The sequence below is a fragment of the Rhineura floridana genome, chromosome 7 (assembly GCF_030035675.1).
Source record: "Rhineura floridana isolate rRhiFlo1 chromosome 7, rRhiFlo1.hap2, whole genome shotgun sequence".
Lineage (NCBI taxonomy): Eukaryota > Metazoa > Chordata > Lepidosauria > Squamata > Rhineuridae > Rhineura > Rhineura floridana.
In genome coordinates, this window is record NC_084486.1 from 93222157 (window position 1) to 93248200 (window position 26044).

Consider the following 26044-nt stretch of genomic DNA (forward strand, 5'->3'; position numbering starts at 1 on the left):
TAGAGAGAAGCTCGTGTATCCTTAATCCCCCTGGAAAGATCATTATGGTTAGGGATGGGATCTGTTGCTGGTGTCAGTTCAAAAGCATTCCATCAACCAAACAGGCCAGTATCAATTTGAGTTTGTTCTTTGTTTGCTAGCTACTGCTTTTACTGATCCATTTTCCCTTGCAAAAATATTGATACTAATATTTTGAAAGGAAATATTGATAAAATTCTTAATAGTGATATTTTAGAGGCTGATTTTTTTTTTAAAAAACTGTTTTCGAATATTGCTGCGGAAAATTGCCACATAAACTGATCCGCAACATTGGAAAATAAGTGAATTAATGGGAAAATTGCAGCCAAATCCAAATTGGGCAGAATTCTAGCACATCCCTGTAGTGAAAGCGGGGAGCTCTTCCCCATCTGCTCTCACTGTCCTAGGAGTCAATCCCCAGCCTTGGGCAATTGATCCCAGCAAATCCTGGTTTGCCAAGGTTGTGCACGTCAACACCAACCCTGCAAGGTAGTACTGCCACCACCCTTCAACTGGTTAGCTACTCTGGGGCGAAGGGAACCCCAGAGCCCACTTAAACACCTGAGCCTCTCAGGACCAGAGTCTAGATACACTCCTGGTCCCTTCTGAAGTCTTAGGTAAAAACGTTTCTCTGTTACACGGTAGTTGTGGTCAAATGGCAAGGACTGAATTTAGGAACTGACCCCTCTCTCTGGAATAAACACACATTGGTTTAAAGTAATTAAAATTTATTAAAAAGAAAATAAGAAAAGCATAAAAAGATTACAAAAAGCAAAAAGGTTGTTGCACTGCAGCCAACTCAGAAGGGACAGGAAGGGGGGAGGCATGAGTTTCAGGCACCTCCGCAGCCAGAAGAAGCCGAGTTAGGGATTGTTGTGTCTGAGCAGGATCGTGCAGGAGGGGGGCAGCCTGCTCTTCAGCCAGTTCCCACGAGTAACGCCCTTTCTGAGGAGCCGAGCGCACCGCCCCCAGTTGATGCAGAGGACTTGGGGGAGGAAGCTTCAGAGACAGTGCCAGCTCCTCCTTTCCAAGCAGTTCCCAGGAGGATTCCAGCGTGGTACCGCCCCCTGACCTCGAGCCTGTTACTCGGGAGCAGGTGTCTTCACATGAGCTGTTGGATGCGCGTCCCCTGTCTCCTTGTTCCCATCGCCGCGAGAAACGGACAGGGCAAAGACAGGAATTATGAAGGAGTCAGAGATTACGTTCAAAAACATTTCCTATATAAGCCAGCCGCTCCCAGTGGGGGGTCATTGAGTCAACTTCCTTCACACGCTGCAGAGCATGTCTAGAGTATAGTTTCCTATGAAGCGCAATGCCTTTGATGTATCCATTACTCTAATAAAACGAGATTTACTTGCACACACACTCCAGCCTCATTCTTTCGGCTCGGAACGGGACAGTTTGACTCAACCAACATCCCTACTCGAACCTGTTCCCATGGCGGATGACATGGACCAGAACGGAGCCAGAGGGGGAGTACCTATCACCATGGAAGCCTTGTATGCCGCGATCCAGAACCTCCGAGTGACTACGCAAGCCCTACAAGCCGAGAATCAGAGCCGCAACGCAAGCCTTGCAAGTGGATAACCAGAATCTCCATGCCTTGGTCGCCCAAGTCCAGGCGGCGCCTCCCGGGGCAGCCGCCCCTGTGAAGTCTCTAGTGGGGCTACCCGTGCGATACGGGGGCCAGAGTGAACAGTTTGCCACATTTCTAGCCCAATGTGAGTTGTACATTCAAGTGCGCAGAGCTGAGTTCCCAACTGATGATGCGAAGGTGGCGTTCATCATCAGTTTATTGGAAGGGGAAGCGGCAAAATGGGCCACCCCGTATTTGATTCGCAACGACCAGATATTGCGCCAGTTTGAAGCCTTCAAGAATGCGATGGGGGACATGTTCCGAGACCCCCAGAGGAAGGAGACGGTTGACCGCCAGTTAGGGACCCTGAGACAGGGAAATGGGTCTGTAGGGCACTACACGAATGCTTTTCGTGTTTTGTCTCAGGATACGGAGTACAATGACCCAGCCTTGATGTACTTCTACAGAAATGGACTGAGTCCAGAAGTGTTGGATGAACTGGCACACTCCACACACCCCGACTCACTGAGGGGTTTGATTCAACTGAATTTGCAAATAGACAGCCACTTAGAAGGAAGGAAGTTGGAGCGAAGAATGGAGCCTTCACGGAGTCAGGTTGCTGCTCCGCTGCCCCGTGCGCGCCCCGTGCCCAATCCTGGCATCTCTACTGTCTCGGGAGAGGAGCCCATGGAGATTGGGGAGGCTAGACCGAGATTGACAGAGGAAGAGAGGGAAAGACGCCGGAGGGAAGGACTGTGTCTCTATTGCGGAAAGTCTGGACACCTCGCCAGAAATTGTGCAGCCAAAGCTGGAAGATCCCAGCCGCTGGAAAACTTCACATCCCAGCTCTTGTAGAGGCTAGAGAGTTGGGGGGTGCTACAGACACTGAGCCTCCATTACGACCCCTTCCCTCCCAAGGGGCCCTTCTGTTGCCCATTCGCATCACCCTATCCTCAGGCGAGAGCTTCTTAGCCAAGGCTGTGATCGACAGGGGAGCATCCTCTTGTTTCATAGACCGGGAGTTGGTGCTACACCACGCTATTCCCACAAGAGAACTGAGGCAGCCGTTGGCAGTGGAAACTATAGATGGCCGGCCTCTGAAGTCTGGGGGGGTGACTCGGGTGACCGAGTCTGTGGAAGTGAAGGTCCCTGGGCATCGGGAAGACTTGTCGTTCTATGTGGCATCCTTGCCACATTTCCCGGTGGTGTTAGGTATGCCTTGGTTGGTTACACACAACCCCACAATCTTTTGGGATGAAGCTGTGGTGGTTTTTACCTCCAAGTACTGCCATCAACATTGCCAACCTGACGAGGAGCCACAGGTGTTGGCAGGAGCGTCTCCCCCAAGGGAGATAACCTTGCCCGCCAAGTATGGGAGTTTTCGGGACGTCTTCGATAAAAAGGAAGCAGAGCAACTCCCTCCTCACCGGCCCTATGATTGTGCCATTGATTTGGTGCCTGGAGCACGCATCCCCGCTGGGCGGATCTACTCTCTATCTGAACCAGAGTTGGCAGCGTTAAGGGAGTTTCTGGACGCCAATTTGAAGAAAGGCTTCATTCGCCCTTTGCAGTCCCCCGCTGGTGCACCCCTGCTGTTTGTCAAGAAAAAAAAAGGGGGGAGCTCTGTCCCTGTAATGATTATCGGGCCCTAAACCAGTTACCCGCTGCCGCTCATTAGGGAAATGTTGGAGAGGTTGCGTTCCGCCAAAATTTTCACGAAACTGGACTTACAACTTGGTGAGGATTAAGGCAGGCCATGAATGGAAGACGGCGTTTAAGACCCGTTATGGTCAGTTTGAGTATTTAGTAATGCCATATGGGTTGTCGGGAGCACCTGGAGTCTTCCAAAGTTTCATGAATGACATCTTCCAGGACTTTGTGGACTGCTTCATGATAGTTTATCTGGATGATATTTTGATTTACTCAGATACTCCCGAGGAACATGACTCACATGTGCGTGCAGTGCTGCAGAAGTTATGGGAACACCATCTTTACGCGAAACTGGAAAAGTGTGGGTTTGACCTAACCACGTTGGACTTTCTGGGGTATCGGATATTGCCAGCAGGAGTAGAAATGGACCCAGAGAAAGTTCATTGTGTACTCACGTGGCAACCCCCCAAGACCAAGAAGGATTTGCAGCGCTTCTTGGGCTTTGCGAATTACTACCATCGTTTCATAGCCAACTACTCCCATCAGACCGCACCGCTCACGGATTGCCTGAAGGGCTCAGGACCTTTCCACTGGACAGAAGCTGCACTAGAGGCTTTCGAGAGCCTGAAGCGAAGGTTTGCTACCGAACCCATACTACAGCATGCTGACCCGGCGCTCCCTTTTGTGGTAGAGACGGATGCGTCGGACGTCGTGATCGGAGGGGTTCTTTTGCAACCGGCCCAGAATGGGGGAGAACTGATGCCTTGTGCTTACTTTTCCAGAAAGCTAACCGACTCTGAACAAAACTACACTGTGTGGGAAAAGGAGCTATTAGCCATTAGGGATGCCTTTGAAGCCTGGAGACACCATCTGGAAGGGGCGCAGCATGAAATTGAGGTGCGCACAGACCATCGTAATCTAGAGAGTCTTCATACCGCCCGTAAACTCAACCAGAGGCAACTGCGCTGGGCTCAGTTCTTCGCACAGTTCCATTTTAAAATTCATTATATCTCCCAAGCACAGAATAAGCGGGCTGATGCCCTCTCGAGGAAGCCAGAATTTCTGAGGGATCCCACCCCAAGACCGTTACAGTACATAATCCCTCCCGAGCAGGGAGTAGTAGGGGCCTGCCAAGATTCTTGGGAAGCTGAAGTGCGTGAAGCGCAACAGCAGGACCCTTTCGTGCAGGAGCAGCGGGTCGAAGAGGGCGCGTCACCCCAGGCAGAACAGAAGGACCTTACATGGAAGGATGGCATACTGCACCATCAGGAAGCTGTTTATGTGCCCCCCAGAGAACTGTGAGGGAGAGTACTACGTCAGTGCCATGACGCCCCCACGGCAGGCCACTTTGGGGTTTTTAAGACCATTCAAGCTGTCACTCGGGACTTCTGTTGGCCCAAGGTGAAGAAGTACGTAGAGCATTACGTTCGCTCTTGCCCCACTTGCATGAGGGCTAAACATGCCACCGGGAAGCCACCGGGGCTACTGGAACCCCTCCCTACCCCAGGAGGACCTTGGCGAATGATTACTATGGATTTTATAACAGACCTTCCACCTTTGCAGGGGAAAACCACAGTTTTAGTGGTCGTTGATGCCTTCTCGAAAATGGCTCACTTCATTCCATGCGCAGGGCTTCCAAGCGCTCAAGACACTGCCAAGTTGTACGTGCAAAATGTGTATCGGCTGCACGGTCTGCCAGACAGCCTGGTTTCCGATCGGGGCACACAATTCACCTCGTGTTTTTGGCAAGCGTTGTGGAAGTTGCTGCAAAGTGAGTTGAGACTGTCGTCCACCCATCATCCCCAAACGGATGGGCAGTCCGAGAGGGTCAATGCAGTGTTGCAACAATATTTACGTTGTTTTGTGGGATATCAGCAGGACAACTGGATCTCCTACCTGCATTTAGCAGAATTTGCCTATAATAATGCTGTGCATTCGCACACGCAACAGACTCCTTTCTTCGCCAATTTTGGCTACCACCCCCGAGCCTTCCCTGCCCCAAAGGACAGTCTGTCTGTCCCAGCCGCTGAGGATTACTTGCAAGAACTCCACGCTATGCAACAGCTACTCCAAGAGCAACTAGAACAGGCCAAAGCGGATTACAAATGCGCAGCTGACCAGCATCGGAGAGAGGGGGACCTCATACGAGTGGGAGACCAGGTCTGGATCTCTACACGTTTCCTAGCTGTGCCAGGCCGGTGTCGTAAACTGCAGGATCGGCGTGTAGGGCCCTTTGAGGTGGAGGCTCAGATTAACCCCGTGGTTTACAGACTAAAATTGCCACCCACCTTCAAGATGCACCCAGTCTTCCACAGGGCATGGTTGACCAAGGACGCTGCCCTCGACCCTCACCGTCCGCTAGTGGAGCCTGCGCCGCCGTTGTTGGTGGAGGGGGAGGAGGAATATGAAGTAGAACAGATTTTGGACTCGCGAAAACGCCGAGGGCGTCTTCAGTACCTGATTCATTGGAAGGGGTACAATCCAACTGAACGTTCCTGGGAAATGGAGGAGAATGTGCACGCTCCGACTTTGGTGAGAGAATTCCATGAGGCTTATCCAGAGAAACCTAGACCTCAGGGGTGGGAAGGGTTAAAGCATGGAGGGGGGGATGATGTTGCGCTGCAGCCAACTCAGAAGGGACAGGAAGGGGGGAGACATAAGTTTCAGGCACCTCCACAGCCAGAAGAAGCCGAGTTAGGGATTGTTGTGTCTGAGCAGGATTGTGCAGGAGTGGGGCAGCCTGCTCTTCAGCCAGTTCATGCTGCAGAGCATGTCTAGAGTATAGTTAGGGACTTTAGTGAGTTAGTGTAGGGTTTCCTATGAAGCGCAATGCCTTTGATGTATCCATTACTCTAATAAAACGAGATTTACTTGCACACACACTCCAGCCTCATTCTTTCAGCTCTGAATGGGACAAAGGTACACACAAATAATTTGTAGCAGCAAATTGAATCCTAAAACCATACACCCAAATGGGTAAGGTATTTAGTAGAAAAGATAAAGGACAGTTTCTTGGCACAAATCAAAATAACAAAGCTGTTTGCCTAGCTATACTTACAAGAGCATAGGATCTCTCCCTGAATAGCCTTCTTCCCCTCAGGGAGTTGCAAGTCAAGATGTAAATGGAGCCACAACAGAACATCACCATAGGCAAGGTGGTGCTCCGAAGTGGGACACAAACCCAGAGTTCTGAGCCTCCTCTTATGGAGGAAAATTCCCTCCCAGCCGGAGACAATTAACCAATTAACATTTTCATCAAAGGGATGAAAAAACGATGTTCCCACAGCACCTGGCGCCTCCTCTTGGTTTCCCATAACAAAGCAAGGAGTTTGACGGCCTTGACGGAACCAGGCCCCTTCCACTGATAAGAAGGTGCAAAATTACTGTAAGCGGGTACAGCTGTGTTATAAAAATTACCAAGTCACAGTGATGAAAGAACATCAAAGATTTAACTGCTTGCTAGCAAGCTAACAAGGAAGATGTCAAGGGGAAGAATTCCCCATAAGGCTTTGGGAGTTAGCCATTTTAACTGCAGGCCAGGGTAAGGCTGGCAAGCTTGCATGACACGCCCCCTTTTCAAAAATGATGACATCAAAGGTTGATCACCTTTGGTTTCATCTCCTCTGGTTAATATGAAGGAAAAGAAGGCTAATAAAAAAAAAGGAAAAACCCACAACAGGAATTAACAACCATAACCTAATTTCCCCACAGTGGTCAAACCTAAGCCTCTAAAACATTACATACTTTATTATATAAAATCATAAAAGGACATTAGCAAACTCATAGTCCAAAATACAGGCATAGGTCATAAAAACCATAAAATCAGGGTTACACAAACCATATTAAAACATCAGGCATAAGAATAGTCAGGAGCAGTTACAAGTCATCAGGACCATACATCAATCATCTAAATTATGCCTACGAGATAAGGCATCGGCCGTTTTATTAAATTTCCCAGAACCGCATTCAAACGTTCACAAAGCCTGTTGGATTCATGATGGTAAGCAACAGAAGTCACATGTTCTATCCCAGAAATCTCCCATAGCTTCTTAGTTTGGCTACAAAGCCTGGGCCTTGATCTGACAAGATAGTTTTAGGGCATCCCCAACGAGAAAATATGTCTAGTAAAGCCTTTGAGATAGCAGTTGCAGTAATGCTACTTAAAGCTACTGCTTCAGCAAAATGCGTTGCATAATCTATGTAAGTCAAAATAATTTTTTTTCCACTCGAAGCCACATTCAGTGGACCAAGAACGTCCACCACTACTTTAGCAAATGGTTCTGTTACAATCTCAGAGACTTTCATTGGCATTTTGGGGTGATCACGGGCATACCCTACTAATTGACAGGTTAGACAACTTTTACATAAATTTTGTACCCCTTTGGCAATCCGGGGCCAATAAAAATATCGGGTTACCCGGGCCAATGTTCTCGTTATTCCTAAATGACCCCCACTGATAGTATCATGCGCCAGTTGCAAAACTTCCAGCCTATGAGCCAATGGCACCACAAGCTGTTTGACAGGCTTCCAATCCACAGAAGCACCTTGGGGCACATGTTCTCTATACAGCAATCCGTTCTTCCAATAGAATCTTACTGTCACAGACTTAGATAGTTCCAGGGGAGCATTTACTGCAGCATCCCTACAAACTTGTAGGCTATCATCTTGAAGAAGGGCTTCTTTAAACGCCGTGGAACGAGCAGAGTCCAATTTTAGCTCTTCCATGCCCTCACTGTTAGGATCAGAAACATTCATATTTCCAACTTTGGTTGGCAGAGGCTGGTCTGAGTCACAGACTTCTTGCGCCACAGCACCATCTAGTGGCAAAAGTTCGATACTGGGCTCTTGTTCCATTTTGTTAGCTGTACTACGGATTATGGCATTGATATTAACATCCCCATTTTTCAAATTATGTAAATAACATGCGTAAGCAATATCATTTCCAAGGAGGAAATCAAAAAATTGGTCAGAATAGTCATGAATCAACACTCTGTTTTCCTGACCAATTTTTGTATGAAATCCAGACATCAGCCACATCACAAAGTTTGTTAGTCATCCCATAAACATGTACTGACGCTTTTACCCCTGGTAAAATTAATTCAGGCGGAATTAAATGACGAGATAAGCTGGAAGCCTCGCTTCCTGAATCTCTGAACGCAATTAGCTTAACATAATTCACAAAAATAGTCTCTTTGAACATTTTGTTGGACCAAGCAGCTTGACCAGGCAAACATGGATAGCTAGTGCTATCTTCAGGGAGTCGTTCTTTCTCTCCCTTCCCACCATGGGGCTCTTCAGGGGATGGCTTCACCTTTCCTCCCCCCTTCTCCTTTCCCAGTCCCGGTTGAATAACACTTACCGCAGGAGCTTTTAAAATGCTGATTTTCGGGGTGACAGGGCTGTTTTCAGCACTAGGAGCCGAAAATTCCCAGTCATTCTCTGAACTGGAAGCTGAAGAAGACCAACGAGAAATTTCTGGAGATGACTGCCCTCCCTGTTCTTTGAAGTCACGGGCTCTCTGGACCACAGCTACTTTAGTTCCCTTGTTGGTTCCAGAACTCGGCTTTTTAATTAATTGGGGACACTGATCCTTTTTGTGCCCCGGCTGCTTGCATAAAAAACATAAATTCTCCAAAACTGCTTTACTCGGTTGGTAAGCTGTTGGACGCGCTGTTGAAGCAACGGCGGCAGCAGAAGCGGAGCTCTCTCCTCCGACTTGACTACAGGCGGCCACGTTTTTTTCTTCCATTCATTTCCTCCTGCCTGCCTGCTGGCTACCTTTGAAGTTTCCCGGCTTTGTAACATAAGCCTTAGGCGATTCATCTTTATCCTGAAAGGAGTCAAGTTCGTCAGCATGATGTCCTGCTTCCTGGATGCTCTTTGGTTTTTTTCCTCTCACAGCAGCCGCAAGCTCTTTCGGCAGCATCTTGTAAAATTTCTCAAGAGTATACACTGTCCTTAACTGCTCGAAAGTATTAGCTTTCGCAGCTGCAATCCACAAATCCATTGCTTGAGCAGTACGGGCCCTTAATGATGAGAACGTTTCTTTTGGCTTTTTCTGCAAAGTCTCAAACTTTTGGTAACACGCTCTAGTAGATAGAGCGAATTGCACGGTTGCCACTTTACAAAGTTCTCGTAATCATCGGCTAACTCTCAAGGGAGTTGGCACATTAAACTTCTTAATTCTCCCTTTCCTTGAGTGCGTAGGATTTTCATCCAGTATTTTTTATCTAATGACTGGTCCAAACACGCTTGCTCAAAGATTAAAAAGAATTCTGAAATATCCTCTCCCGCTTGGTAAAATGGAAAGTCTGCTGGATCAGCTCCACCCAAGCACACTCTTCCAGACCTCAGTTCTTGGCTCGGTGGGGCGTACGCCTGCTGTTGTTGCACAAGAGTAGTCATAAGCGCCATTTGTTTCAAGAAGAAGTTATGCATTTCAGCCCACATATCCATGGGTGGCACCCCCCCGCTCTGGCTGGCTTGACTCTCCATACTTCGTCGACTCCATACGGGTGACGACGCCAGTTCTCCCTCCGGAGTAACTGTTTGCAACGGCGGCACCTCAGCACTGCCTCCTGCTGCTTTGAAATCGCCTTGAGGTAACAAATCTGTTTGTTCCTCTTCGCTACTTTCAGCAGTAATCTGATCTAATGCCTTCTTCTGCTTAGATCTTGTAGACATCCTGACTTTACAAAAATAATAAACCTTTGTGCCAGAAACCTTTAACTAAACAATTTCCATTTTTTCCCAAAATGTACCTTTTTAAGAGTATGTTTACCCAGAGATAGGTTCAGTCCTTTTCGGTCCCAAACGCTGCCAACATGTAGTGAAAGCGGGGAGCTCTTCCCCGTCTGCTCTCACTGTCCTAGGAGTCAATCCCCAGCCTTGGGCAATTGATCCCAGCAAATCCTGGTTTGCCAAGGTTGTGCATGTCAACACCAACCCTGCAAGGTAATACTGCCACCACCCTTCAACTGGTTAGCTACTCTGGGGCAAAGGGAACCCCAGAGCCCACTTAAACACCTGAGCCTCTCAGGACCAGAGTCTAGATACACTCCTGGCCCCTTCTGAAGTCTTAGGTAAAAACGTTTCTCTGTTACACGGTAGTTGTGGTCAAATGGCAAGGACTGAATTTAGGAACTGACCCCTCTCTCTGGAATAAACATACGTTGGTTTAAAGTAATTAAAATTTATTAAAAAGAAAATAAGAAAAGCATAAAAAGATTACAAAAAGCAAAAAGGTACACACAAATAATTTGTAGCAGCAAATTGAATCCTAAAACCATACACCCAAATGGGTAAGGTATTTAGTAGAAAAGATAAAGGACAGTTTCTTGGCACAAATCAAAATAACAAAGCTGTTTGCCTAGCTATACTTACAAGAGCATAGGATCTCTCCCTGAATAGCCTTCTTCCCCTCAGGGAGTTGCAAGTCAAGATGTAAATGGAGCCACAACAGAACATCACCATAGGCAAGGTGGTGCTCCGAAGTGGGACACAAACCCAGAGTTCTGAGCCTCCTCTTATGGAGGAAAATTCCCTCCCAGCCGGAGACAATTAACCAATTAACATTTTCATCAAAGGGATGAAAAAACGATGTTCCCACAGCACCTGGCGCCTCCTCTTGGTTTCCCATAACAAAGCAAGGAGTTTGACGGCCTTGACGGAACCAGGCCCCTTCCACTGATAAGAAGGTGCAAAATTACTGTAAGCGGGTACAGCTGTGTTATAAAAATTACCAAGTCATAGTGATGAAAGAACATCAAAGATTTAACTGCTTGCTAGCAAGCTAACAAGGAAGATGTCAAGGGGAAGAATTCCCCATAAGGCTTTGGGAGTTAGCCATTTTAACTGCAGGCCAGGGTAAGGCTGGCAAGCTGGCATGACAGTCCCTAAGTATGATAGCAAATTTCTCCTGTTTGAAATAAACATATTTGCAGGAACAGTGAATTTTCCTCAGACTGTGGCCTAGTTTTCAAACAGCGGATGGGGTGGTAAGTCTGGGTTTGAACTGTACCATTTATCCATAGTGCAGGTGGTGGAGTCTTTCAATATTTTTTCTTATTTATTAGAAAACTAGCTTGTCATGGAGAAAGGTTCCATCCTAGAAGACCTTTCGCTTAAAATAGGTCTTCTGCTATAAGGTAGGTTTTTGGAAGAGTTTTGCTTTAGTTCTGACAATCAAAACATAAGGTGATAAACCTGTGTTTGAACTGTACCACTTCAGACTGCAGGTGGAAGCTCAAATTGTTAGGAGTGGGGGAGGAGGGAGAGGAATTATATTTCATCACTGGGGGTGCTACAGGCATTATCCAGGCAGGTGCCAGAGACAGTTGGAAGGAAACCACCAGAGTTAGGTGGGTCACAATAATCTGGGTTCCTTGCATCCTCGTGTCCAAGTTACTATAAAAGGGGTAAATCTTTTCCATATTTCAGTGGTGAGTGTGAAAGAGCACTTCATTCTTATTGAAAAATTAAAACATAGAAAATGCCTCTTAGATTCAGTGCTTCTATTAAATGCCTTCCATAATTGCATTTGCATTTTTGTAGTTTTATCACAATGCAGACTCGTATTCAGTTTGCAAGCTGCCTAGCTTTAAGTAATCCAGCTGCTAAAGCAAAGAAGTACAAAATCCTGATTTTAGAGTATAATTGTTACACGCTTCAATTGGATAAGAGAGGACTAATATGCAATTCAGCCAGGAGATGATTGTAGTGGGAGCTGATATTTGTACCTATTGTAGGAAATGCCTGCCAAATCCAGCAATATCTCATGGCCTTGGGATTTGGTGTTCCACAACATCTCAAACAGAAAACAATTAAATTGGCATTGAATTTAGCATTCAGACAAATGATCCTTCTAGTGACTGTTCATTGCTTTACTCTATTTGCATTGAAGTACAACTAATTCAGGTACTCTCAGTTGCATTAAAGTAACATTCTAATAGTCGGAACTTTCTTAAGATGAGTTATTTGTTCACAGTATGCATCGTAAGCTATCAGCTTTATTACTAACACACTTTACCCTTAAAAGCTGGTTGAATGAGAACAAAGTGGACACTTCTTAAAGTCCTCCAGCAGTCTAAGATAATAGTATTTGACCTATTGGTCCTGCCCTCCACATATTATTTCAAACCCTAAATTGTTTGGGCTTAATATATGAAGCTTAAACATATATATATATATATGCAGTCACTCAGTCTGTAGTCATGCTTGTGGAATTACCACAGACATCTGACTGGCCACTGTGGGAACAGAATGCTGGACTATATGGGTCTTTGGTGTGATCAGCAGGGCTCTCTTTTTTGGTCAAACAGAGGGCACTTTTGCACTACCTGTAATTTTTTGAGTTTGCTGTGTTTTCTTTAGAACGCTTTGAGCAACAATGGATTAGTGCTGGGAAATGCCACCAAGCATCTGGAGTATATTTCTTAGTACCATTTCTGCTTTTCTGAAATGGATTGTCAATTTTTATTTTGAAGTAGTGTTGAGATTTATATATGAACTGACAGCAACCCAACATACTCTGTTCTTTATCTCTCTCTCCGGTGAGCATCCTTCTCTGCAACTACATTGAAAAAACAAGGGTATGCCCAGGAAATTGATGGTTTAAAGAAAAGTTGCTATGCACATTCACTGAATATAAGAACTCTGTGTTTCAAGTGTATTTCTAAAGCTCACATTCCATCCCTAAGAAGGCATCTCAGACTTGAAAATTCCTAGGGCAATTTTCTCCTGGCTCGGATGGGATGTTACGTTTGTTGTTTCAAATAACAGTAACTAGACTTTGGTTGTGCCAGATGCAAGCATACTCTCATTACCCAGCTTCCACTCCAGCTCAAGTCAGGAGGGGTAAAGACAGAAGCATACTGAGTTTGTAGCACGTTGCTCTGCGCAAGAGCTGCACACAGCCAGGAACAGCCAGAAGGAACAATTTCAGAAATGACAGAGGGCAGCACAGACCATTTCAGCCCCAGGCAACTTAGCCAGCAGCATAAATCTCTGTTTGGGGTACAGGAGGTGGCCTCCCCCTTCTCTCTCTCTCATATTCCCTTCCTTATCTACAAAAGGATGATGCCCCCTCGGTCTTCACAGGCTTATTGTACCTGCTTAATGGTAAGGCAGCTTCTCCAAACAATTCCTGTAGAGCAACTGAAGGCCACCAGTGGTGATTAACTTAATGCAGCAGTCCCGTTTTGTCTCTCTGACAGTTTTCTTAGTCATCTTAACTTGTGCTCTGTATGCATATTAAAATATTTATTTCAACCTAGTTGTTGTATGTGATCCTAATAATTGAAGGTAACTGCCACCAAAGACTGAGACAGAACAGCCATAAATTTGTGAGAAATTTGCCCCATTTTCAGTCCTTTTTCTGATAATCTGTTTGGATATACAAAGTAATGAATACATTTTTAAAAATACCCAGTGCTTTTCTGGTGTCTTTGCTAATTTAAGTCAGATATTTCTGGGAAGTGCCTTCTTTTTAAAGAATCCTTTGGAGAGTTTGTCAGATTAAACGGAAGTATAGTTTTCTCAGTGCGGTGATGTTTCCTTGAGTATAAATTCCAGGCCCTTCATCTGTCATAGTGTCTACCATTTATCTGCAGTTCGAATAATATTGTGGGGTTTTTTCAATTCTGCCACTTGACTATAACATATTTAATATAAGCTTGGCTGTCTTTGTATGTATATGACTCAAATACATTTTATATGAGTGTTGGTTCACTATTCACCTACACTGATGTACAGTAGCTGTGCAAAGTAAGAACTGTTTCAAATGTGGCCAATGTCCTTCAGTTTAGGACCTAAATAGAAGTCACCTCTGTGTAGAGAATTCTGTAGAATACATGAGGATGGTAAATTCTGACAGTCATACATGTGGGCTGTCAATCCATTCCGATATGAGATGTACAGTCAGTCAGAGGATCCCATAGTATGATCATAGGCTGAAGTATATGCATGTTCAGGAATCAGATGTTCACTTCCTGATGTTGCTCACTTCTTGGAATTGGTATCGTAAATCATTAATATCAAAGCCTTAAGTGTGTGTGTGTGTGTGTGTGATCTCGCTGTACAATGTTGCTGATAAAAGTCATGAGTGAAAAGTGAGGGATATGCTGGAGTTAAAATGGAACTTAGGCTGCAGTCCTATGCACAATTACCTGGGGAAAAGGCCCAATGAACTCAGTGGGACATATTTCCAAGTTAACATGCACAGGACTGCACTGTTTGTTCCTTCAGTTAGTCCTCTAGGATGCACATCTTAATGTGATGAGGATTTTTGAGAGAATTGAAGAAGCTGAAAGCAATGCCGTCAGGAGTCTAGACCAAGCAAATCATATTGAAAATCAGAGTTAAGCTAAAGAAGAACAAAGCAATCATAATTCCAAAATACAATTTAAATAACATCCCAGAAGAATATAAAGATGAAATAAGGAACAGATTTGAAGCTTTAAACTTAGTCGATAGAGAACCAGAAGAACTATGGAGTGAAATCAGAGACATTATCAGGGAAGAATGCAGAAAGACAATATAGTTAAAAAGAGAGAAAGACTCAGTCATGGATGACTGAAGTAACTCTTAAAATGGTTAAAGAGAGAAGGAAAGCAAAAGCAAAAGGAGATAGAAACACAGTCAGAACCCTAAATGCAACAATACAGCGAGTAGTACGTAGAGACAAAGAACTATGATAATAGTTATTGTATAGAAATAGAAGAGGACAACAAAAAGGGTAGAACAAGAGCCCTATTCCAAAAGGTTAGAGAAATGAAAGGGAAATTTAAACCAAGAGTAGGGATGTTGAATAATAAACTGGGGAACACTGACTAACCGAGATAAAATAAAAGGAAGATGGAAGCAATACAATGAAAAACTGTATGAAAGAGATGCAAGGATGACAGATTCATTCACGGAGGAACCATATGATGAAGAACTAGAAATTTTAGAATGTGAGGTGGAAGCTGCTCTTAAAATACTTGGAAGAAACAAATCACCAGGAACAAATGGCATGCCAATAGAATTGCTACAAGTTACTGAGACTGGATCTGTCCAAATTTTGACAAACATTTGTTGACAAATATGGAAAATAAAACAATGGTCTACAGACTGGAAGTGCTCAATATACATCCCAATTCCAAAGAAAGGGGATCTCAGGGAATGCAGTAATTATTGAACCATCACCTTAATATCTCATGCAAGTAAAATAATGCTCAAGATTCTACAACAAAGGCTCTTACCATATATGAAGCGAGAAATGCCAAATGTCCAAGCTGGATTTAGAAAGGGAAGAGGTACCAGAGATCATATTGCAAACATATGTTGGATAATGGAACGGAGCAACGAATTTCAGAAGAAAATCACCCTGTGTTTGATAGATTAGAGCAAAGCTTTTGATTGTGTAGCTCACAGAAAGCTATGGAATGCTTTAAAATAAATGGGGGTGCCATAGCATCTGATTGTCCTGATGCACAACCTATACTCTGGGCAAGAGGCTACTGTAAAGACAGAATATGGAGAAACTGAGTAGTTTCCCATCAGAAAGGGGGTGAGACGGGTGTATTTTATCACCCTATTTGTTTAATCGATATGCAAAACATCATATGGAAGTGGGATTGGACCAAGATGAAGGAGGTGTGAAAATTGGAGGGAGAAATATCAATAATTTAAGATATGCAGATGATACCATGCTACTAGCAGAAACCAGTAATAATCTGAAATGAATGCTGATGAAAGTTAGAGGAAAGCACAAAAGCAGGACTACAGCTGAACGTCAAGAAGACTAAAGTAATAACACCAGAAGATTTATGTAACTTTAAAGTTGATAATGAGGACATTGAACTTGTCAAGGATTATCAATATCTTGGCATAATCATTAACCAAAATGAAGACAATAGTCAAGAAATTAGAAGAAGGCTAGAATTGGGGAGGGCAGCTATGAGAAAACTAAAAAAGCAGGTAAGAGAAAAATCAACTCATTTAAAAACTGGTGTTGGATGAGAGTTTTGCACATACCACGCACCACGAAAAAGACAAATAATTGGGTTTTAGAACAAATAAAACCAGAACTATCACTAGAAGCTAAAATGATGAAACTGAGGTTATCATACTTTGGACACATAATGAGAAGACATGATTCACTAGAAAAGACAATAATGCTGGGAACAACAGAAGGGAGTAGAAAAAGAAGAAGACCAAACAAGAGATGGATTGATTCCATAAAGGAAGCCACAAGAGATGGATTGATTCCATAAAGGAACTTACAAGATCTGAACAATGTGGTTTACAACAGATGCTATTGGAGGTCGCTGATTCATAGGGTCGCCATAAGTCGTAATCGACTTGAAGGCACATAACACACACATATTCCCAGCTTGATCTCTGGCATCTCCAGTTAAGAAACACAGGTAGTTGTACTGTGAAAATACCTTCCTGGTGCACAGGTGAGCTACTTCGAACTCACTGATTATCAGGGTTGGTGTTACTGGGCTTCAAGATAATTGATCTGACTTTGTGGACCATTTCTTAACCTTGCTATTAAAATTGTGCAGTATAACATGTAGCATATTTACTTAACCTATACTCTTTTAAAAAGGGGGGATAGGTAATCTTTACTTTAGCTATAGTCAAACCTGTTTTTTAAAAGGCAATTAGGAACAATGTGTGTCCAGAAAGGAATACTAGCCTTGATAAATTAGATGTGAAAGCTTTCGTGTATCCTGCAGTACACATCTTTTGCGATTTGCATCTATTAATAGGATTAGGAACTCATTCTTCCGAACAAATCATTTGAATAAATGAGAGTTTCTAGAAACATTCAGTTCAAAATGTCTCTTTCAAGGATTACATGCCATATGTATAAAAAGAAAAAGTCTATTTAGTGTCCCTTTTGAAAGGGATTCTGCAGTCACTTACATAAATAGGATTTAATCCAATCCAACCTGATTCAGAGCAAACTAATATCTGCATTACCTGTTGGAGTTGCCTGGCCAGCTCCTTGTGTTTGAAGTGAAAACTGCAGTCAAATGTATGATGTAGATTTGGGCATTTATACTCAGTGTTAATGACAAAGATGTCTAATTCGCTAAGAGATTTCCTGCAGCATTGGATAAAAAGATTTCGTTTAGTTAAAAAGAAATGCCCTACAATACTTGTTTCCATGACAACAGGAACATTTCCTGCAATATATCAGCTCATCAGCCCCAGGAACAATCTGACTGATAGTTGCAGAGTATGTACAAGTAAGAAACAGCAAAAGGGCAGCAGTTATGTTTGTCTTTGGATGAGAACAAATTACCTTCTATTTGCCTGTGTGTGTGTTGCAGGCCTCTGAAGAGAGGACAAATATTTCATAGCTACAGTAGATTTGTAGCTGATAATTTATGTGATTTGGAAAACTTTCTTGCACATGGAGAGCTAATGTGGAGCATAAGTACTCATTTGCCCTCCATTAAAAATAATTGTGGAAAATGGACTAAGAGACTTCTAAGATGAAATGTCAGCAAAGAAGCCCTTTACAGTTCTTTTTGTGTTCAATTCTTTATTTTAACAGTGTTTTTTTAAAACAAGCAAGCCTTCAAGATTGCTGAGAACAAAGCAGACAATCAAGTCCTTATATTTACAATACACTAAGCTCAGATAAAACAGAAAGGGGAGGAGAAGAGAAGAAAATATATATAAGTATAACAGCTGAGTCCCAATACTTTTTCATCAGAATTTTGTTTGCCAGCTTTGTAATATTAATAATATATGTGGATATAAATCTTCATTAGAATTGCTCTGTTCTCTGTTCCAGAGAATAATAGCTGTCGCCACTTACACAATAGGGCTTTCCTGATCTCCCCTGCAGCCACCTGTGCCTCCCTAAAAACTGCTCCGGACAGTCAAGAGACATAGTGGGATGAGATGCGCATGGTTGCAGGAGGACAGGGGCAGGGGATCAGCAGCATTTGGAGACTGCTGTATGCAAATTAAAGCGCTTTCCTGCTCTGGCCAAGCCAGTACATTTCTTCCAATTGCCCTGAAATTACAGTGAGGCTTTTTCATTTTCTTTCTTTGCCTTTTATAATTGTACACAATGTTCACATTGAGACTGCAACCCTGCACACGCTCTCTTTGATCTGTAAGAGGAAACTCTTTCAACCCTGGAGCAGGATCATCTTCTCTGAAGGATGTTATGCAGTGTAACACTTTTTCTTTCAGCTTCAAACTGGATAACTGAATTCCAAGAAATGGAGTGTTAATCTGGGGCCTTGGTTTAAACTTTATCTCAGCTGTAGATTGACGGTGTTACTGGGCAAGTTGCATTCTCTTAGGCTGCATCCCCAATCCCTAAAGCAAGAATAATAATGAGCTTCCCAACAGGAATGCTGGAAAGATATAATAGACAAGAGGTGTAAAGCACTATGTACTGCTACATATGGTATATTGGAACCTCTAACAATTATTTGGGAGTGGTTCACTCAACAATTACATAATATAGGTATCTAGCAAGTTTCTAGGTTCAGGCAGGCAAGGAGGAATACAACCCATTTCTCTATACACAAGATCTAGATGTTGTATAAGTTCAGCTCTTAATATGACTTGGAAGATTTCTTGGCTAGCAGCCATGGGGGTTGGCCACTTGTATGTGTGATTATGTGTGAATTTGTTCCAAACAATATATGTCCAGCTAAGAGCAGCAAGCTGAGAATCTCTCAGAGCAAAAATCTTTGTGCCTCCCGTTTTTGTGTCTGTCCTTGCCTGTTTCAGAGCATGAAATAATGCTATAAGTGCCAGAATATAATTATTATTGCAGAAATAAAATATCAGTTTTCATTGTAACTTGGTAAGTATTTGGTTGAATTGGATATCCTCTGTTTTGGTTTAGGTCCAGGGTCAACATCATAAGCATATTTCCTCCAACCTGATGTAGTTTGACTACCTCTTAGTTAGGTCTGATGAAACACTAGAATGTAGAGGCCTTGGTTGATATACATGATTTGGGTGGTGACATTGTATTGCTGTTCCGTAGACCAGTTCAGAGGCCCTTTTGGATCCCCAGCAAGCTCAAGCTTTTGACCAGCTTTGTCGTTTGTACCGAGGAACATCCAGGGTAATATAATTTTATGTCTCGCTTTAATGGGGTAAAATATGAATGATTTTGATGTGTGTTCTCATCTCAGTAGAGATTAAAATACCACAAGGATGATACTTGTCTTGGATACATAATTTATTTTTGCCTTTGGTAGGGAAGAAAGGGTCATCCTGCCAGGGGTAAATTCAGTTCATCATACCCACTTGAAGTGTGTGTCTGTGTTGATTCTTTAAAAGAGGGTCAGAGTAATAGTACATGCCTAGTGCCTTCCAACCACACCTTCCTCCCACATCTGACTTACAGAAGTAAAGAAAAAAACCTCTTTTCAAAACTCAGCTATAGCACATTTATTTATTTGTTTATTTATTTATTTACTTTATTTATTTAATTACATTTCTAGACCGCCCTATAGCAGAAAGCTCTCAGGGCGGTGTACAACAAATAAAATCACAATTAAAATATGAGCAAGTGTGAAAAATATAGTACAATTATAAAAACATTAAACATGATAAAAATCTGAAATAGAATTGCCATTGAGTTTATAAATTAAAATCCATATTAGGTTTAAAATATTAAATTTAAAATGTTTAAAATGCCTGGGCGAAAAGGTAGGTTTTTACCTGGCGCCGAAAAGATAACAGAGAAGGCGCCAGGCGTATCTCGTCTGGGAGGGCATTCCATAGTTCGGGGGCCACCACCGAGAAGGCCCTAGATCTAGTTGTTGATCTCCGGGCCTCTTTATGAGTTGGGACCCGGAGAAGGGCCTTCGACGTTGAGCGTAGTGAACGGGTAGGTACATAGCGAGAGAGGCGTTCCACCAGGTATTGCGGTCCGATGCCGTTTAGGGCTTTATAGGTAAGAACCAACACTTTGAATCTGGCCCGGAAACATATCGGTAGCCAGTGCAGCTGCGCCAGCACAGGTGTTATATGGTCAAGTTTCTTTGTCCCAGTGAGAACTCTGGCCGCAGCATTTTGCACTAGCTGAAGTTTCCGAACCGTCTTCACAGGTAGCCCCACGTAGAGTGCATTACAGTAGTCCAATCTAGAGGTTACCATAGCATGGATAACTGAGGCGAGATTCTCCCTGTTCAGATAGGGTCGTAGTTGGGCTACCAGCCGAAGCTGGTAGAATGCATTCCGTGCTACCGAGGCTACCTGAGCCTCAAGTGACAGGAGCGGATCTAATAAGACCCCCAAACTACGTACTTGCTCCTTTAGGGGGAGTGTAACCCCATCTAGGGCAGGTCGAACGTCAACCATCTGGGCAGAGGGCCCTCCCACCAACAGCGCCTCAGTCTTGTTAGGATTGAGTTTCAGTTTATTAGCTCTCATCCAGCCCATTATCGCGGCCAGGCAGCGGTCTAGTACATCAACAGCCTCACCTGACGAAGATGAAAAGGAGTAGTAGAGCTGCGTATCATCAGCATATTGCTGGAAACGCACTCCAAAACTCCTGATGACCTCACCCAGCGGCTTCATATAAATATTAAAAAGCATGGGGGACAGAACTGCGGGACCCCATATTGGAGTACCCAGGGACTCGAGTAATGTTCCCCCAGCATCACCTTCTGGAGACGATTCCCAAGATAGGAGCAGAGCCACCGCCAAGCAGTGCCTCCCACTCCTAAATCCGTAAGTCGCTCCAGAAGGATACCATGGTCGATGGTATCAAACGCCGCTGAGAGATCAAGGAGAACCAACAGAGTTACACTCCCTCTGTCTTTCTCCCGACAGAGGTCATCATACAGGGCAACCAAGGGCGTTTCTGTACCAAACCCCGGCCGAAAGCCCGATTGAAATGGGTCCAGATAATCAGTTTCATCCAAGAGAGCCTGGAGTTGGCGAGCGACCACACGCTCTAGGACCTTGCCCAGGAATGGAACATTTGCTACCGGCCTATAGTTGTCCAAATTATCAGGGTCCAAGAAGGGTTTTTTTAGGAGCGGTCTCACCACCGCCTGTTTCAGGCAGGGTGGGACCACTCCCTCTCGTAAAGAGGCATTAATCACCTCCTTGGCCCAGCCGGCTGTTCCATTCCTGCTAGCTTTTATTAGCCATGAGGGGCAAGGATCCAGAGCAGAAGTGGTCGCCCGCACCTGTCCAAGCACCTTGTCCACATCCTCGAGCTGTACCAACTGAAACTCATCCAGTAAAACAGGACAAGACTGTGCTCTGGACACCTCATTAGGATCAACTGCTACAATAATGGAGTCAAGGTCCCGGCGGATGTTCATGATCTTATCACGAAAGTGTCGCGCAAACTCATTACAGCGGGCAATTGATGGTGTTATTGCGTCCTGGGGACCAGAGTGTAGAAGTCCCCGGACAACTTTATAAAGTTCCGCTGGGCGGTTAAGGGATGACTGAATAGAGACAGCAAAGTATTGCTTCTTTGCTGCTCTCACTGCCTTCACATAGAGTTTGGTAGAGACCCTCACAAGTGCATGATTACAGTCGTCGGGAGTTCGCCTCCATTTGCACTCAAGCCGTCTCCTTTCTTGCTTCATCACTCTTAGCTCCGGGGTAAACCAGGGAGCCAATTGAGCTCTGCAACGGAGAGGGCGCACCGGGGCGATCGTGTCAACTGCCCGGGCCATTTCCGTATTCCACAGCGTGGCCAGGGTTTCGACAGGACCGTCAATTCTATCAGCCGGAAAATTCCCTAGAGCCATCAGAAAACCCTCAGGATTCATTAGTCTCCGGGGACGGACCATCTTAATTGGTCCTTCACCCTTGCAGAGGGGAGAAGACAATGTGAGTCTAACACTTAATAGGCGGTGATCTGACCATGACAAAGGAATAGATGTAAAATTCCTCACTCTCAGATCACCATCCCCTAATCCAGTGGCGAAAATCAAGTCCAGAGTGTGCCCCAACACATGCGTAGGGCCAGTAGCAAATTGAGACAGCCCCATGGCTGTCATGGAGGTCATGAAGTCCTGAGCTGCTCCAGATAAAGCGGCCTCAGCATGAATGTTGAGATCCCCCAATACCAAAAGTTTGGGGGAACGCAACAATAGATCCGAGACCACCTCTGTCAGCTCAGTTAGGGAGGCTGTTGGACAGCAGGGTGGACGGTACACCAACAGTATTCCCAGTCTGTCTCACTGACCCAACGTTATGTGCAGACACTCTAGACCATTAGCCACCTGGATAGGGTGCCTAACAAGAGGGATGGAACTTCTATAGACCACAGCGATTCCCCCTCCCCGACCCTCGGATCTACCCAGATGCTGAACCGAATACCCAGGTGGGCACAACTGGGAGAGATTAATACCTCCCAGATCGCTCACCCAGGTCTCGGTAATACATGCCAGATCGGCTGCCTCATCCACAATTAGGTCATGGATGAGGGAGGTTTTATTATTTTGTTTTTGTTTATTATTATGTTTGTTTGTTTGTTTGTTTGTTTATTATTGTATTTATATACCGCCTCATAGCCGAAGCACTCTGGGTGGTTTACAGTAACTAAAAACATTAAAACAAATATACTAACTTAAACACACATCTTTTAAAAACAATTTAAAACACAATTTAAAAATTTAAAACTGTGATGTAAACCACATGGTTACAACTTTCACTATTTATATTTATTTCTACTAAATTGTTCACCTCTTAATGCAGATTAATGTTTTTATTGCCCATATCACTCCCTAATATATCTTATATGATTTGCATTGCCGGTAATGTACCAACTGGTATCTTTTATTTTGTAGTTGGCTCTTTTGACTGAACTCTCACGAGATCATGGTGGAGAAAAACATGGGCTCTTCCGTATCTCCCAGGGTGATCCTGCTGTGAATAGCGTCTTTCAGAATGAGACCTTCCAACTTCACCTCACTCCTCCTCCTCTTCTGGAAGACTAATCTCTACTTGCTGGGGCTCCAGGGCAAGCGAAAAGCAGAGTGGAAAGTATTTCATGGTCTTCTGATACTATATACCCTGATGGTGGAACCAGCTCAAGAGAACTTTACTTTGTATTAAGTAGACAGGAGATTGCAACAATATGGAATCTTCTGTTTTCCCTTTGTGACTTGCTTAACAAAGCAGAAGGGACATCAAGAATATCTCTGGACCTTATTTCTACTGGGCTTTGCTGAAAGCTATAAACTACTCTGTCAAACCTATGCTATTCCTCAGTGGAGCTGAGCACAACAGTGCTTGGGGCGACTGCACTAAGCCCCAGGGATAAAGTGTCTGCAGCCAAAGGTTATTTAAATAATTGGAGTCTGTTCCCTAAGAGAAGACAACCAAGGGAATACAACAAATGTCAGTCATCCAAAGCTGACGTTTCTCAAGCGTCCTAAACTATCTCATTTTGATCTAAAAGAAGCTGTGGATCTCTACAATCAGCATTATAATAGGTGGCTGAATGCACAGAACCCAACTGTAACTCAAATGAAACAGAACCGCCAAGGACATCACAACTGATTACCTGAACTTTTGTGAAATTGCTTTCTCTAATGGTTTGCTTCTGATTTCAGCCATCCTGATAAATCTCTGTATGTTGTCCCTTCTGCTGGTGGCTCAAGGTGGTTTACTATGGCAGATGCTATTTCAGGAAAGTGTTGCTCATTATCATCATAAATCAGAAATTCTGCTAACAAAGCACATTGCAGTGTAGCACTCAGCCAACTTGACAGTGGCAAATATTTGGTACCAGGTTGTGTGTGTTGTGAGGCCTGCACTAGCTGTGTGCCAGCATTTCCACAGAGCTCTCACTGTTTCTAGTGTACCAAAAGAAAACAGCACATTCATCATTATGATGGCTGCTGCTGCTGCTGAGTTGCTGAGCTGCATGGAAAGGACATCCTCTTTCATTGTATCCCATCCTGACCCTAGCCCATTTATCTATAATGAACTCTGTATTGAATTAAAGGGAAGGCTTCAGATGCTGGTTGGTGCTCTTTTTTTTTATCTCTCTTCCTTCTGTGTGGACAGAGCATCCTCAACAGCCTACAACAGGAATGAGTTTTAACATTAACTGAAGATGAATGTCTCCTGGTCCTCCATGTTAAGCATAAGCTTCCCACTAACTATCCTCTTTAATGTCCTTACATCTCCAAAAGCTGGCAGTCGGCAATTTCCCCTTTCCTGTTTAAGGCATCTCCTATCTTCATGCTAATCTGTCAATAGAGAGTGTAGATTAAAAGGTACATCAAGGCCAGAAGTTTTTTCACATGACCCTGCTGCAGAGTGCTGCGTCCAAAGGTGATGACAATGTGCGTTGTGTTCCCTCGTCTTTTCTCATTTAGTGTTCCACTTTAGTGTTGCATGCAGGAAAGCTACCACCTCATTAAGGGTACAAATCTTTCCATGAGTGGCCTAGTCATAAGTCTCATGTCTGTCATTGACCATTGTCCCTCTTCTCCCACCCTCTATAATCAGTCTATAAAACTGATATATGTATATCAATATATCTGCATATGTATGTATGTGTGCCGTTGCAACCATATGCCTATTCACTAGCAGAAGCTAGTTCCTTGCTGTAACCCAGATTCATACTTAGTTCAAAGTCCTTGTCCTTTCATCTTTTCTTCTTCATGTATCTGATTTATTAGGGTGGTAGGTGTTGTGCGAATTCAGAAGTTAATTAACATAATAGTCTGGTTCGCACATAACTTTAAGCTGTGGTTTATTTGATCATCTGAACTCTGCTCAGTGGCTTAACTGGATTGTTTGAACTACGGGTTGTCTGAAACTATGGTTTGTTGTTGGCTTATGAACCTCCAGTAGTTGCTAACCAATTAAATAGGATTTTTTAAATTATCCAATTAGTGCTTTTAGAACTTATGGCATCATTTTATGCTAACCTTTTAAATGTCTGATTCTGGGGGACAATGATAATCATTGTATTAATGACTCATTGATATAACATATATATTTGGATTTAGTTTGTCAGATCACCTCCTTAAATGGTTGTGTTAAATCTCTTCACCCAATATACATACCCACTGATGCAGTTAGAATTATGAACATCCCATCCATTCTTACAGACTCACACTAATGCTAAAATAATTTGCAGTGTGCATTAATGCAGTGGTAGGGAACCTCAGGCCTAGGGACAGAATGTAGCCCTCCAGGCCTCTTGTATGTGACCCTTGGGACTCTCCCCAGACACTCCCCTCACTGGCCCTGCTTTGCATCTTCCTGGAGTATTTTTGCCTGGCTGGAATGTCCTTGAAATCTGATAATGCCTTGATGTGTGTAGAATATAGCCTTTTGTACAAGGGTAAAATTTAAATTCATTTATTATTATTGTTGTTATTATTTATACTCCGCCTTATGGCCAAAAGGCCCTCAAGGCGGCTTACAAGAAGAACACAAATATAGAAATACATCAATAAAGCAATGCAATTTACAAAAATTAAATAACAAATAACATTATTTTTAAAAAGTCAGCAATTACAACTTCCAGTGAAAATACAGGGTGGTGTAGGCGCCTGGAGCGGCAGAAACATCTCAGGTTGCCCCCAACAAAGCTGTGAGTTGGTTCTCTCTCTTTCCTTGTATGCTTGCAAGTCCAACACCTTCAGTTGAACTTCTGATCAGCTTCTTTGCTGGCAAGATATGAGTAAGCTTTCCCCAGCACCAGTCAGTCCTGCAGAAGCAGGGTGGGTCATGGCCTGAATGTCGTTCCCCATCCTGCTGCCGTATTTGTAAATGGTGGCGGCGGCGGCGGCAGCCCCCCGCTTGGCGGCCACATAGGTCTTCTCGGAGAAG

At 43.9% G+C, this 26044-nt stretch overlaps 1 protein-coding gene across 1 annotated transcript in view; it reads left to right on the forward strand.

Annotated features, from left to right (window-relative positions):
* VPS8 (VPS8 subunit of CORVET complex) overlaps positions 1-25648 on the forward strand; it is a 154033-nt gene extending 128385 nt beyond the window's left edge. Inside the window, exons 45-46 of the mRNA XM_061636517.1 lie at positions 19257-19337; positions 23038-25648. Of these exons, the coding sequence (XP_061492501.1) occupies positions 19257-19337; positions 23038-23187 (231 nt within the window). The 3' untranslated portion in view covers positions 23188-25648. The remainder of the gene's footprint in view (positions 1-19256; positions 19338-23037) is intronic.
* Positions 25649-26044: the final 396 nt, after the last annotated feature.